This window comes from Medicago truncatula, chromosome 2, assembly GCF_003473485.1.
Source record: "Medicago truncatula cultivar Jemalong A17 chromosome 2, MtrunA17r5.0-ANR, whole genome shotgun sequence".
Lineage (NCBI taxonomy): Eukaryota > Viridiplantae > Streptophyta > Magnoliopsida > Fabales > Fabaceae > Medicago > Medicago truncatula.
In genome coordinates, this window is record NC_053043.1 from 15274617 (window position 1) to 15288424 (window position 13808).

The 13808-nt window shown below is 33.0% G+C and overlaps 2 protein-coding genes across 2 annotated transcripts; both read left to right on the top strand.

Annotated features, from left to right (window-relative positions):
• The first annotated feature begins 306 nt into the window (after positions 1-306).
• LOC11440562 (calmodulin-binding protein 25) lies at positions 307-1321 on the top strand. Its single transcript, XM_003594841.4, has one exon. It carries the CDS (start codon positions 411-413, stop codon positions 1122-1124), a length of 714 nt encoding a protein of 237 aa, XP_003594889.2. The 5' UTR covers positions 307-410; the 3' UTR covers positions 1125-1321.
• A 4494-nt stretch (positions 1322-5815) lies between these two features.
• LOC112419509 (protein GAMETE CELL DEFECTIVE 1, mitochondrial) lies at positions 5816-12572 on the top strand. The gene is made up of 4 exons (XM_024777451.2): positions 5816-6191; positions 6278-6603; positions 7237-7426; positions 12115-12572. Exons 1-4 carry the CDS (start codon positions 5961-5963, stop codon positions 12331-12333), a joined length of 966 nt encoding a protein of 321 aa, XP_024633219.1. The 5' UTR covers positions 5816-5960; the 3' UTR covers positions 12334-12572.
• Positions 12573-13808: the final 1236 nt, after the last annotated feature.

Consider the following 13808-nt stretch of genomic DNA (forward strand, 5'->3'; position numbering starts at 1 on the left):
AGATATTTATTTATAATTTTCAACCTTACAGTACACATTTTTCTGACCATGCACAAACACTAAGACCAACATAACAAACAAAAAGAGTCCCAAACATGATGTTGTCCCTGATTTTGATTTCGTCACTCATATATAAACTTCAAATGTGCTGCTATTTCCTGGAAGCACACCATTCTTTGGCCCTAAGTTTCTTCCCTATCACTATCAAAGAATAGTCAAAATTAGACATTTTTACTTTGACCATGACAATTGACAATACACACATACTTATACATAACACATACTAGTAAACAAACATGCTCCAATTCATTGTTTTAAATATTCAAAGACTATGTCAATAGAGTTGAGTACTCATCACTGATCCTCCTCACATTTTCACACCTACTTCAAAAAATCCAATCCAAACACATATGAGTAGTACCATGACTGCTTCTACTGATCAATATTGGATGCAATACTATCAACAACCTCTCATGGATCATACTCTAAATCCACCACCTATAGAAAATTTCTCTGATTCAACTGTGATGACAACAAATCCTATTCCATTAGAGACTATGATTTTGAGCCCAACAAATTCATACACAAACACTAGTGACCAATTGACACCAAAGGGTGGTAATATATCCAAACCAATTAGAAGAAGATCTAGAGCTTCTAAGAGAACACCAACAACACTACTCAATGCAAATACAACCAATTTTAGACAACTTGTGCAACAATTCACTGGTTGTCCTAGTACAACTTTGTCCTCGTCGTCGTCGCTAGGTGTTCATAAAGGACCTATTACCTTAAACTTTCAACAAGGTAGTAGCAAACAGAATGTTCAACATGACACAACAGCTAGGTTAATGTCACAACTTAGTAGCACAAGTTATAATCAAGTTCATCATCAAGTGACTAAGCCATTTCCATGGAACAAGGAGCAAATTCAAGCGCCTCGGCAACAGCAGAGTGGCTATAACTCATTTGAATATGTCAAGAACAACAATTTTGTTCCGAATTCGGGTAACTCGTTGTCAAGGCCTAGGAACTTGGATGTTTCTGATGGATTGGTTGTGGATAATGATTTTGGTTTGCATGATCTAACTGTGAATGAATTCTCCAATGATACTTTTATGTGATGAAAATAGAGGTGGACTTAGTTATATTTTGTTCATTGTGTATGCTTCCACATATTATATAAGAATAATGTATAAGGTCTATATGCTAGCTTTAATATCTTTAAATTCAATTTAGTTTCTATTTATCTTTTCTTCAGGTTAATACACCAATTATTATTTTACGTCTCTTTTTGTATAATGAAAACATAACATCTCAATATTAGTTCAATTTATTTTGAAAATTAATATTTATCTCTTGTTTAGATTATAGATGAATAGGAAAAGAAAGGTGATTTCAATCCCTTTTGTTCCCGGTGAATTCCCTTGATTAAATTGTTCTTTTTCTTCATGTTCTTAAATTCTTCAAGTGTAGTTCAACTTATGTGATTGTATACGAAAAGTGGTAACATTATTTTTATTATTCATTCTCTTATTAATAAAAGGAAAATGTTAACTTATGCTCTTAAAACATAAGTTAATGAGTCAAAAGTAGAAATATATTGTTGAAATTAATGCATTTGAATTTAATTTTATTACTTTTTATTAATTGAATGCACAACTTAACATTACCCTAAATAAAATCAAGGCAGGTACAATTACTTTATGTGGGAATGTCCCTCAATATGTGTGATAATATTGACATCGAAGAGTGTTAGAGTAACTGTTGTTAGCACTTCTAAACATATATATTCTACATTGTGATTACTGATTAGAGTTTCTCTTTCTCTTTACAACAATGTTATTTAAGTATGATTTTTTTGTTCGTCTTAACCGTCAAATTCTAAAAACGGAAATGATATTTGTAGCGAGAGGGATGATAGCGAACAAATAGTGAAACGTCTTATTGGTTATTTCATAATGCATACCCTCTTAATTTCCAACAAATGCAGAGGTTCAATTTTTTTTCTACTGTTGGTTGAGACGTAAACATTCGTGGTGTTCACGAGAGATGTACTTTGCTATATATAACGGTTCTCTTCTGATAAAGAGGTCATAGTAATCCAAAATCTAACCATAAATTAAGTAAAGTATGTTCAATGGTTGTGCCAGTTAACAATGTGAGAGAGGTGTTATAAGCTAATGTTGTGCATCACATCTTGTAGCAGGAAGAATATCAATTACTAGTGTTGAATTGGATAGTTCAAAAGGAGTGATCTAGTCTTGGTCACAGGGACCAGCTCGAGGGAAACAAGGGTAGATGGTGGGCTAGTTTTGGCTGCATCTGCATTTAATGAAGTATACTTTGAACAAAGTCCAACCTTATCTTTTCTGTTTCACACTACAATATTGATTTAATATACGTACAAATTAATCTACAGTAGTATAACGATGTTAATAAAAAAATATAGAAGAAACATCGCATAGTCATAACTCTCCAACAAAAGAAACAGACCCTTAGAAAGATAGTAGAAGATAGTAGTGTTAAAGATTTAGATATTCAAAATAAATTTATGATATTAGTGAACTTATAATATAAATTATTAATCTTATTATATAATACTTCAAATACTAATATATAGTGTTAGGATTTATCAAACTAATAAGAAAATCAAGAGAGAATGAAGTAGGATGATATGTTTAGATTTCTTAAAAATAGTGTATTTTTTATATGAACAAAAGTGTGGTATTTATTTATACTACAAAATTTACTACTATTACATATGAAATTATTTAATTTACTATTCGAAGTTGACATTTAGATAGGTAATTGACCGCTACTATTATAAGTTGACATTATTGATAAATATTTCAACATAAATAGTAAGACATATAATTCTAGAATAATTTAGATTTTTATAATTTCTTATAACACTGATCCTTTGAAATATCTACATGATGCTCCATTTAAGTCTTGTCGAGGATAATTTATGTTGCCTCGTTAAAAACCTTATTAAAAAAATCCATTAGGATAAAATCCTTAATAAGGAAAAAAAAAAGTGCAACATTTTTCCCCCTCAACCAAACACACGATGTTCTTCTTTAAAGATCTTGAAGTTGGCGCATTCTGATACTTTGTACGTGCTTGAAAACTGATGTAAGTGCTTTTGTGAAAAGATCTGCCACATTATCACTCGAACAAATATATTGAATATCCACCTCTTTACTTCTTTCAAGTTCTTGTGTGAATGAGAAGAACTTTGGAGGGATATATTTGGTTCTATCACTTTTGGTGTAACCTTCCTTCATTTGGGTAACACAAGCAGCATTGTCTTCATACAAAATTGTTGGATTCTTATTAACTGTTAAACTAGACGCTCCTTGGATATGTTGGGTAACTTATCTTAACCATCTACACTATTTGCTTGCTTCATGAACGGCTATTACTTCATCATGATTTTAAGAAGTTGCTACAAGTGTTTGCTTTTGAGATCTGCATGATATTGCAGAGCCACCATATGTAAACACATATCCAGTTTGTGATTTAGCAATATGTGGATCTGACAAATATTTTGCATCTGCAAAACCAAGCAAAACTAGTTTTTTTTTGTTAGAATAAAACAAACCAAGATCTCACGTGTACCTCGGAGATATCGAAATATATGTTTTACTCCTTTTCAATGTCTCTTTGTAGGACATGAACTGAATCTCGCAAGTAAATTCACGGCAAAAGCTATATCAGATTTTGTACAATTAGTAAGGTACATAAGTGTCCCAATTACACTGAGATATGGCACTTCAAAGCCAAGATCATCTTCATTATCCTCCTTAGTTCTAAAGGGATCCTTTTCAAACATTAAGTGTTCTACCTATCATTGAAGTACTCAGAGTGTTTGTCTTGTCCATATTAAACCCTTTTAATACTCTCTCTGCATAATTTGATTGATGTACTAATATACCATTTTTTTAATGTACTCAATTTGTAGAGAAAATCATAACCTAGTTTTTCCCCAATCTTTCATTTCAAATTCTTTAAGTACTCTCTTACTTCTTTAATTTCTTCATTATTACCAATGATATTTAAATCATCAATATAAACAACAGTTATTACAAAACCAAATATTGTTTTCTTATAAAAAACACAAGGACAAATTGGATTATTCTCATAGTCTTCTTTAAACAAATATTCACTTAGCCTATTGTACCACATGCGTCTGGATTGTTTTAACCTATACAATGATCTTTGTAACTTAACTGCATGCATTTTTCTAGGTTTTGATGTCTTAGGCCTCTTTAGTCCTTTCAGTATTTTCATGTATATGTTATTATCAAGTGATCCATATAAATAAGCAGTAACAACATCCATAAGATACATATCAAGATTGTTAAAAACCTACAAACCAATTAATTAACAAAAAGTAATTGTATCCATAACAGGAAAATATGTTACATCATAATCAATTCCTGTCTTTGGAAAAAACTATGTGCAACAAGACGAGCCTTGTATCTTACAATTTCATTTTTCTCATTTCATTTTCTTACAAAAACTCACTTATACCAAGAGGTTTCACACCTTCAGTCTTTTTTTATTTTTTTGACAAACACGCCTTCATGAATAACCACAATAGGCCCAAATACTTTTCGATTTTTAAGAGAATTTAATTCGGTATATATTGCATCTTTCTAATTTTTCCAATCATGTCTATTTTATCATTCGTTAGTAGTTATGGGTTTGGGATCATCATTTTCATTCGTAATTTCACATCCAATGGAGAATGAAAATATCTCATCAATATTCATGCCTCTTCGGCTCCACTTATTTTCCGTATTAACATAATTAATTGAAATCTCAAGATCATTCTTGTTTTCAGTTTCATTATCAATGATCTCATTATCATCTTGTGTTCTTCGATAGCACACTTTTCAGTTATGAATTTATTATTATCTAGTGTCTTTTCGAGATCACTTTCAATTATATTCACCTTTTATGTTCCTTTTCTTTTCGGGGATTTTTGTTTTTGGATCCCATAGGTTGGCCACACTTCAAGCGTGCCTTAGATGTACCTGCTACATCATTTAGCTTCAAAATCTCAATATGAGTTGGGACAATTACAGCTGATACATGCGACTTTGTCACTATTTACAAATCAGTAAATGAATATCGCAGTTGATTTGCTAATTCCTGTAAGTGCACTATTTTCTTTATAGTTCCTTCACATTATTTATTATATGGGTCCAAATGTAATAAATGGGGGTACATATCATGTTATCTTATTTTCCAATTGTTTATTTTCTTCCCCTAGAGTTAGAAACTTTGTTTCGTCAAAATGACAATCAACAAATCTTGCCTGAAAAACATTGTTTGTTAAAAGTTCTAGATAGACAATGATTCATACCCCACGTATATTCCCACCTCCTTTGAGGTCACATTATTGTTCTTTGTGGTGGAGTTATTGAGACATATATTGCATAACCAAAAATCTTTAAATGAGAAATATTTGGTTCCTTATCGATTGCAAGTTGATAAGAGGTATGTTCATGATCATAACAACAATTGATCTTAACGGATGGATGAGTGCTAGCTTGTCCTTTATTAAATCACAACACAATTTTTCTCCCACATATAAGTTATTTGAAATACTAAAATAAACTTTTGTCCAAAAATAAAAATTATTTAAGACAAAAAATTATTCAATATCATAACAAAATTTAATGCATCGTTATTCTATCTTATGTTGTGTTGTTTTGTCGTGTGTGCCGCTCTATTTGTTGTTTATCAAATCAAACTAGCCTAACAACGCACCCAAAATTTTATAATCTCAAAAACGTCTTACAATTGTAGTGTGCATCACCCACCGATAGTGTCTACGGTAAAGACAGAATCCACTAACACACACTAACACCATCTCCATTCCTTTCCCTTTCTCCCTCACTCCCACTCGCCGTAACTCCATCAACACCATTCCCTCCGCCGTCACAATGCAAGCCATCAACCGTCTCATCTCCGTCACACGCCACCTCACCACCGACCTTCGCCACTCAAATCTCCGAACATTCTCAATCTCAGTTTCCGGCGGCGGATCCTACGACGACCCTAACTGGGAAACTCCTTCCTCCTGGTCCACCGGCTTAACCAAAGACCACTTCAACGGCGACTCCGATCCTCAATCAACTCTCTCCGATCTCCAACAAATGGAAGAAAAACTTCAGGTATTACGATAGAACAGAAACATTATTGTAACTAATTATTAATTAAAAGAGTAATTATTGTAACTAATTATTACATCGAATAACAGGAACTCGAAGAAGAGAATCGGAAGAGCAAAGTTTATGTTGATAGTTGGAAGCAACGAATGGCGGATACATGTGTTATGTTGAAGCAAGTTCATGAACCCGGTGCGCGAGGTTCGTATTTGAAGGACAGTGAAAAAGCCGAAATGTATCGGTTGCATAAGAAGGATCCTCAGGTTTATACAATTGAGAAGCTTGCTAAGGATTATAGGATAATGAGACAGAGAGTTCATGCTATTCTTTGGTTGAAGGAGCTTGAAGAGGAAGAAGAGAAGAAACTTGGACATAAACTTGATGATTCTGTTGAGATTTTGCTTGACACTTTTCCGGAGTTAGTACTTTTTTGAACATTTGAATTGAATTTAGGGTTTTGGTTTAGTTATTATTAAGTGAAAATTGATTGTGCGTATGTTTAGTTTAGTTTAATTTAGGGTTTAGGGTTTATGGTTTAGTTATTGTTAAGTGAAAATTGATTGTTCATATGTTTAGTTAAATTTAGGGTTTATGGTTTATTTAGCGTTTAGTTAAATTTAGGGTTTATGGTTTATTTAGCGTGTGTTTAGTTCTGCGGTAATAAAATTTGATTTTGTAATATTGATTATGACGAAAAGTGAGTTGAATGTAAAGTGATTTATGTTTGGATACATTCATGTTAAAGTGAGTTGAACAATAAATTGAAGTCTAAATTTTGGAAGCAAAACCAATGCTAGAATCAAATTTGGAATCAATTCTATTTGAGAGCAACCAAGCATTTCAAAATTAATTTTATATCTCTAGAATCAATTTTCCCTCCTTCAAAAGTGGAATCAAACATACACTCCTTGTTAAGTGAAAAATGAAGTTCTTATGATTAGTTGACTTTAGGGTTTCTGGTTGTTAAGTTAAAATTGATTGTTCATATGTTTAGTAAGTTGAATTTATAATTTATAGTATTTATTGCTTTTTCTTTATGTTGTTGTTGCAGATTTTTTATTTCCCATGATAGGGAATTCCATGTTGCGTCGCTTCCTTATAAGCCTGACTTCAAGGTGATGCCTGAGGGGTGGGATGGCATTACCAAAGATTTGGATGAAGTTCATTATGAAATCTCCAAAAAGGAGGATGATATGCTTTATCGAGACTTTGTTGAGAAGATGAACTTCAACAAGAAGAAAGTGAGTTCTATTTGGCTGCTATTCTTTTTTTTTTTTTTTTTTTTTTTTTTTTTGTCAATGAAGCATACCTTGTTATATAGAAATAGATAGATATCCTGTGTACTTTATTATGGCCTTGCTATGTTTTTGTGGAGTAGTAAAAGTGTTTGGTATTTTCATTGTAGAAATTAAATAGGGTACTATGCGGATAGTTTGGCATGGTATTTTGGTGGGTTTATGGTTGGTAAACTGTTGAGTGTAGAGGACTTCCAAATTTTTTGTAGAACACAGTTTATATAAGTTTCGACTGAGAAATAAAAAAAGGTTTTAAAATAGAAGATTTAAAGACGGCGAATGACTGGTTAAACAAACATTATTCTTGATAATTCTGGTTTTGGGTTTGGTGTTCGAGACAAAAGACCTGCCTTAGCCTGAAAAATGCTTACGCTTAGCTTTTATTGGCGCAACTATTACCTTTCATATTATGTAGTCTTTGTTAGATGCTGCAGCCGGGCTTGACTCAGTTAGTAACAGAAATACGAGGTAGTATCTGTTAATGCTAGGATTACATAATAAGAAGAGGGAAGGAATAGTGTGGACTCTTGATTCGTTAACTATTGGGAGTGGAATTTGAAAGGGACAGTCTAGGTCTATTGAATACCTGAAATGTAGAGCAGAGGTACATTTCCATTGTTACATTATGGGGTCTCCAAACTTGTATCAAACTGATGCTGATCTGAGGGAATTATTTTTGTAATAGATTCGTTGTTTGTACTGTATTCTGATGAGTCAGTGTCCAACAACCATTATTAGAGCCCCCAATCTAGCCAGGCTATGGAAATAAAAGGTATTGTAAGGTGAAAAGTGAATGGAATAGTACAAAATACAAATCATAATGAATCATTTGCTGATCCTGAGCTGAGACAATTAGCTGAGTATTGGGTGATTAGAAGCAAAGGAGTTTTCCTTTCTGTTTCAATGTAAAAGTTGTAAGGTGTTAATTCTGACTTCTGATAGAATTTTAATCATGGATAATAAGATGTATTCAAATAGAATGTTAATAGTACAGGCTATATAATTTCAGCCTATTAGATATACTTGTTATATTTATGATCGGGCATTATGTCTTCATTTGATCCATGTAGCCAACCCCACCTAGTAGGATAAGACTTGGTTGTTGTTGTTTATGCACATCTCATTGTAATATCTATTACACAATTATAGAAGATATGGTGCAACTTTAGCACTGGTGACAGCGGATATGACTATGGCTTGAAGACTCTTCAAAAGAAGAAAATGCTGAATGGTTTACCACAGTTCTAGTTCTAGTATCCCTCAAAGCCATGAAAAAAACTACTTGATCGGAAGTAATGAATGGACTAATTTTCAGAGATGAACACTTGGAGACTTCGCAAATTCTTTAGTTAGTACATATTGGTCTTTAATTTGTGGTCCTGTTAAACCCGTCAGCAAAAGTAAGGATAGATTGCTTTCACTGATGATTTTAGTGGAAAAACATGAATTTTGTAGATGAGGAAGTCGGATGATTTTACTAATTTCAAAAGATTTAAATTTCATGTTCAGAAGAACTTCGATTCATATATTAGATGCTCACAAATTAATCAAGTCAGAGTTTACGTCACAAACCAAATTTTTGTGACATGCATGCATGATCTATATAAAGACCATTGAAAGCTGCATAGCACATACACACTATATCAGAATGGAATTGTAAACACAAGACTAGAACACTAATGTGAATATGGGTAAGTTGGTATGTAGTAAATAATATGAGTGTTATATTATTATGAATGAAAAGGGGCTCCTTTTATAGGAGAGAATACAATCAATCAACTCCATGATTTTAAGAGTGATATAAAGACAAATAAATTACCACAAATAGGATGATGATAACAAATGAAATAATATATTTCAACAAATAAGAATAGAAAAGAGTAGAACTATTGTGTGAGTATGGTTATGCTCTCAGAAAAGGCCCAACTTATTAACTTAGAAGAAATGAACTCCCATATGAACTTGGTACTAAGTACTGATCCTAGTTCGTTTAAGAATCCTTGGGATTTTAGAAAATATTACCCAGAACCAGTAGTAACTAAAATGATATTAAATATTATGAAAATCAAAGATAAACCCACAGCTAAATTCTTTCTAGTGCTCCTGCATAGAATGATGTTATTCGCAACTGATGCTACTACTGCTCAGTTAGCATATATAGCCAATGTAATGTGGAGCTTTGTGTTGCTCATTTGATCAAACTGTCTTTTTTTTTATTTTTTTTTATTTTTTTATTTTATCAATTGATCAGATCAAACTGTCTTATTTTTTTTTTTTTTTTTATCAATTGACAAACTGTCTTATGAAGATCCGGATATCTAGATATTTATTATAGGACAAAGCTTGGGCATTAAATTTTTATGGTTGTACAGATATTATGAGATATAGTTTAGGTGTATAACTACTTGGATGCACGATGTTCCGAATTGTCATTTTCTTTTTATTGAAAGGGAAAATTGTGGAGTGGAAGAGTTAAGTTATAGATGTTTTATTTATTGATCAATGACATTTCTGGTAATGCTTTTAGTGTGACCCTTAAGAACATCCAGATTGTTTAATGGACCATCAGGGCATTGGTGTAGCCATCATTCCAATTTTATTTATTTTTGGTCCATCATCATTTACTTGTTTTTTTACACTTTTTCTCAGGGGGAGTTTAGGTTTTATTCTTTTTTCTTTTTTACCATGTCTAAGAAAATATTGGATTAGTGGAGATGAAACACTTAGGGTGCCTTTGGATGGAGGGTTTAGGAGGGGAAGGGAGGGGAGTGCAATGTTCCGCAAATCGAGTGTTAACACTCCGAGTTTACCAATTTTACGTGTTTAGGTACCAAAATCGTGTTAACTCAGAGGTAAACTCGATTTCTGGTGAAATCGAAAAGTTTGACGAGTTTGACCGAATTAACACTCAGTAGGCCGAGTTTACGAGTTCACTCCTCAAAAAATAAAAAAAATAGAAAAATTGGCCCATTTTTTTCGGCCCATTATTTTCAAGCCCAAATGAAAAAGTTCAACTTTCTAGCTTTACAGTAACACACGTTTCAGCTTTGAAGTGAAACGTTTCATTTTCTAAGAACAAGAGAGCACAATCACAAATGAAACGTTATGCTTTTGTGTGTTAATTTTTCTATTTTGATACTAAGTTAAGCATACCACTTTTTTATAGTGGTTTGGTATACTTTGCATTTATAAATAAGTCTATATTTTTCACAATTGATCTTTTTACAATATTATATTAGCTTACATATGTCATGCATATAATAAATTGTATAAAATTTCAATTTTAGGTAAACTCTCGAGTTGTAAACCTTGGGGGAGTGTTTACTTTTCATTTTTAAATTACGGACACTATGAAATGTTTTTTAAAAAGCTAACATATTAACATGATAAATGATCATATAATACTTCAATCACACTTAATTTATTCTAGAAAAACATGTTATATAGCCCGTAATTTAAAAAAGAAAAGTAAACCATCCCCTCCCTTCCCCTCCTAAACCCTTGATCCAAACACACCCTTAGATGCCTATCAACAGGGAAAAAATAAGCACACAAAGTTGTGCAAATTGTAGGGTATGTAGGGTACTATGTACCTATCTACATCTACAAGTTTCATGAAACCAAAAAGAATGAGAATATTGAGACAAGACACCCATATGTTTGGTTTTATGTAAGTTAGCTCAACCATGGGGGATATATACATGTTGAAAGGTTTAATGAAAGGTGACTCTGCACACAAACTTTGTTGGTTTCAAAATAGCATAAATCCTGTTGAAGGTTCTAGAGTTGAAATACTCTTGTATTGCATGTATTTTGAACTACAAAGGGTGTATATGATAGTGTGTGATGAATTCATGGAGGTGATATTGTCCCATTTGATGACTGGATAGAATTAGTAAATTGTAAACTTGAGTTGTAATTGAAGTTTGGAATTCTGAAGTTCTCTGTTGAGTTTAAAAAGGAGTAAGGAGCACGTGGAATGCAAGTTAGTAATGCTTTGGATGTGAAAAAATCAATACCACATCATACCATGGTTTAAGATCCATAAACGTAATCGAGAGATTGATCATCAATGGGGATGTTACCTGGATTGTAGCTGATTGATAAAGGACACAATGCTTCTAGTGCTACTTGTGAGTTGTGATTCCAAAGTGCCTACTAAAAAGAAAATTTTATTTAATAGTTACCAACAATGTTCTATGGTGATGAGTGTTGGACTGAGAAGTTCAAACAAGCAAAAAAAAAAAAAACTATTTCTGAGATTAGAGAGCTAAACTGCATTAGTGGAAGTCTAAGGGAAAGAATTTGTTGAGATGAAAAAAAAAATATTTGAGGGGGGGCAGGGGGCGGGGAACCGGAGTAGCAAAACTATTGAGGGAAAGATGATTAGAGTTGTCTGAACTATAACGTAATTTACTGTTACAAATATTTATTTTTGGCCTTTATTCTTACAAATATTTATTGTTTGCTGATCAATACACATTGTAACAAGTATATGACTGTACAATTCCCCAAACACCCTCCCTCAAAAAAAAAAAAAATCCCCAAACACATGTGCTCTGTCTTTTCTTTGTTCCATGTGCTGCTAGTCAGTTTTTTATTTGTAGAAATAATGTGGTTGTGATTATGTACAGATGGCTGGAGAGGTGAAATGCCACAAGTATAGTCGACGACGCCCTGAAGATGGATGGACTTTCACTATAGAGAAAATGGGACCCAAAGGGAAGCGTGGAGATGGTGGGGGCTGGAAATTTGCTAGCATGCCTGATGGATCAACCCGACCACTGAATGAGATGGAAAAAATGTATGTGAGACGAGAGACTCCACGCCGGCGACGCAGGATCCTTCCTTGATTACATTTTTGTTTTTGTTTTGACTAGCTGCTAAAATTAGAATTTGTAGTCTAATGCATCAAATGGTTTGAGATATGCATATGTATTATTATTTATCCTTTTTGGTTGGATGAGTTATCCAAGGGTTTCTTTTAATTCATCCTCGTTATCTAGCTCAAATTATGCACAATGATGTCAATAATTAAGATCCTCTTTGTTGTCAAGAAAAAGGTAACTAACACCGATTTTAGCGTGTGGAACTTGTGTGTTTAAAGTTATTTGCGTTCAGTTTATTGAAAAAGTGTGACTTATATTGCCCACATTCAGTTATCAATGGTGGTATAGGCATGAAGAGATGATATTCTGGAATCTAGTTATTAAAGAAGGTATGGTTGTTCAACACCTAAGACTGCACGTTTATCCAACCACTTATCATCCTTTTTTTTTTCCTGGTGTGTTGATGCATTTTTTAATGAGATTAATTTTTACGGAATCATTGTTTTTTTTAATCTCAATAATTTATTTGAGTTTTTGTTGTACACAAGTTATAAGTATTCAAGCATATTTGATTGCTCAATTGAATTTATAAAGCTTTTTATTTCTATTTTGTAGGCATGAATTTATAAAGCTTAAAGGGTGAGTTTGGGACCTAAAATGCTTTTACTTTTGTATAAGTTATAAAGCTTTTATTTTTGAGTAGTGATATATGTACATCTATGTTGAACAACTTTCATGATAACTTTGTTTTTATTTCTTCTTATTGGTCAAAAACAATGGAGAGAGAAGAAGAAGAAGAAGAAGAAGAAGAAGAAGAAGGAGGAGGAGGAGGAGGAGGAGGAGGAGGATGAGGATGAGGATGAGGAGGAGGGGGAGAGAGAGGGGGAGAACCGAGATGGGAGAGGTACTCGAGAGAAGAGAGGGGAGTTGAGTTGAAGAGAAGGGAAGAATTTTTTTTTTAATAAAAGAAATCTAAATTGAATAAACAAAAATATAAAAGAATTTTTGTAAAAAAAATTATAAAAGAATTATAAAATTCCAACTCAGCGTGCCAAGTATGCAATTTTAACCGGTCAGAAAAAGAAGATTCCTTCCAACCCTAGTCATGCTGGAGAAAAGTTCGAAAACTGCCGCTGAAACCAAGACTCCTTCCAACCCTGAGCCCGCAGCGGAAGAACCACCACCCATTCCATCTTGTAATCAGATGAATTTGTCTGTATATTATCTTGACATCAGTTCTCCTCACGGTTAACGACGAGTTCATCACTGCAGTATATCAATTTCCAACTCTTTCAAAATACTCAACTCAAATTTCCAACTGGCACAAATAAAATGACGTAATCACATCAATCACCAAATGGTTCAATATGGTTCAATGCTCTTTGAGGCCAACCTCAGCGGAATCTTGAGATGGTCAGAAAGGGGGAGCAGCAGTAGAATTTAGATATTTATTTCACTAGTTACTTTTAAAAAAAAATACAACAAGTTGCTTTAAAAAA

Excerpts from the sequence above, each read along its gene's own strand:
- LOC11440562 (XM_003594841.4), top strand. The coding sequence starts at position 411 with ATGAGTAGTACCATGACTGCTTCTACTGATCAATATTGGATGCAATAC.
- LOC112419509 (XM_024777451.2), top strand. The coding sequence starts at position 5,961 with ATGCAAGCCATCAACCGTCTCATCTCCGTCACACGCCACCTCACCACC. Across the intron at positions 6,192-6,277 it reads AAATGGAAGAAAAACTTCAG|GAACTCGAAGAAGAGAATCG; the intron begins GTATTACGATAG and ends ATCGAATAACAG. Across the intron at positions 7,427-12,114 it reads TGAACTTCAACAAGAAGAAA|ATGGCTGGAGAGGTGAAATG; the intron begins GTGAGTTCTATT and ends GATTATGTACAG.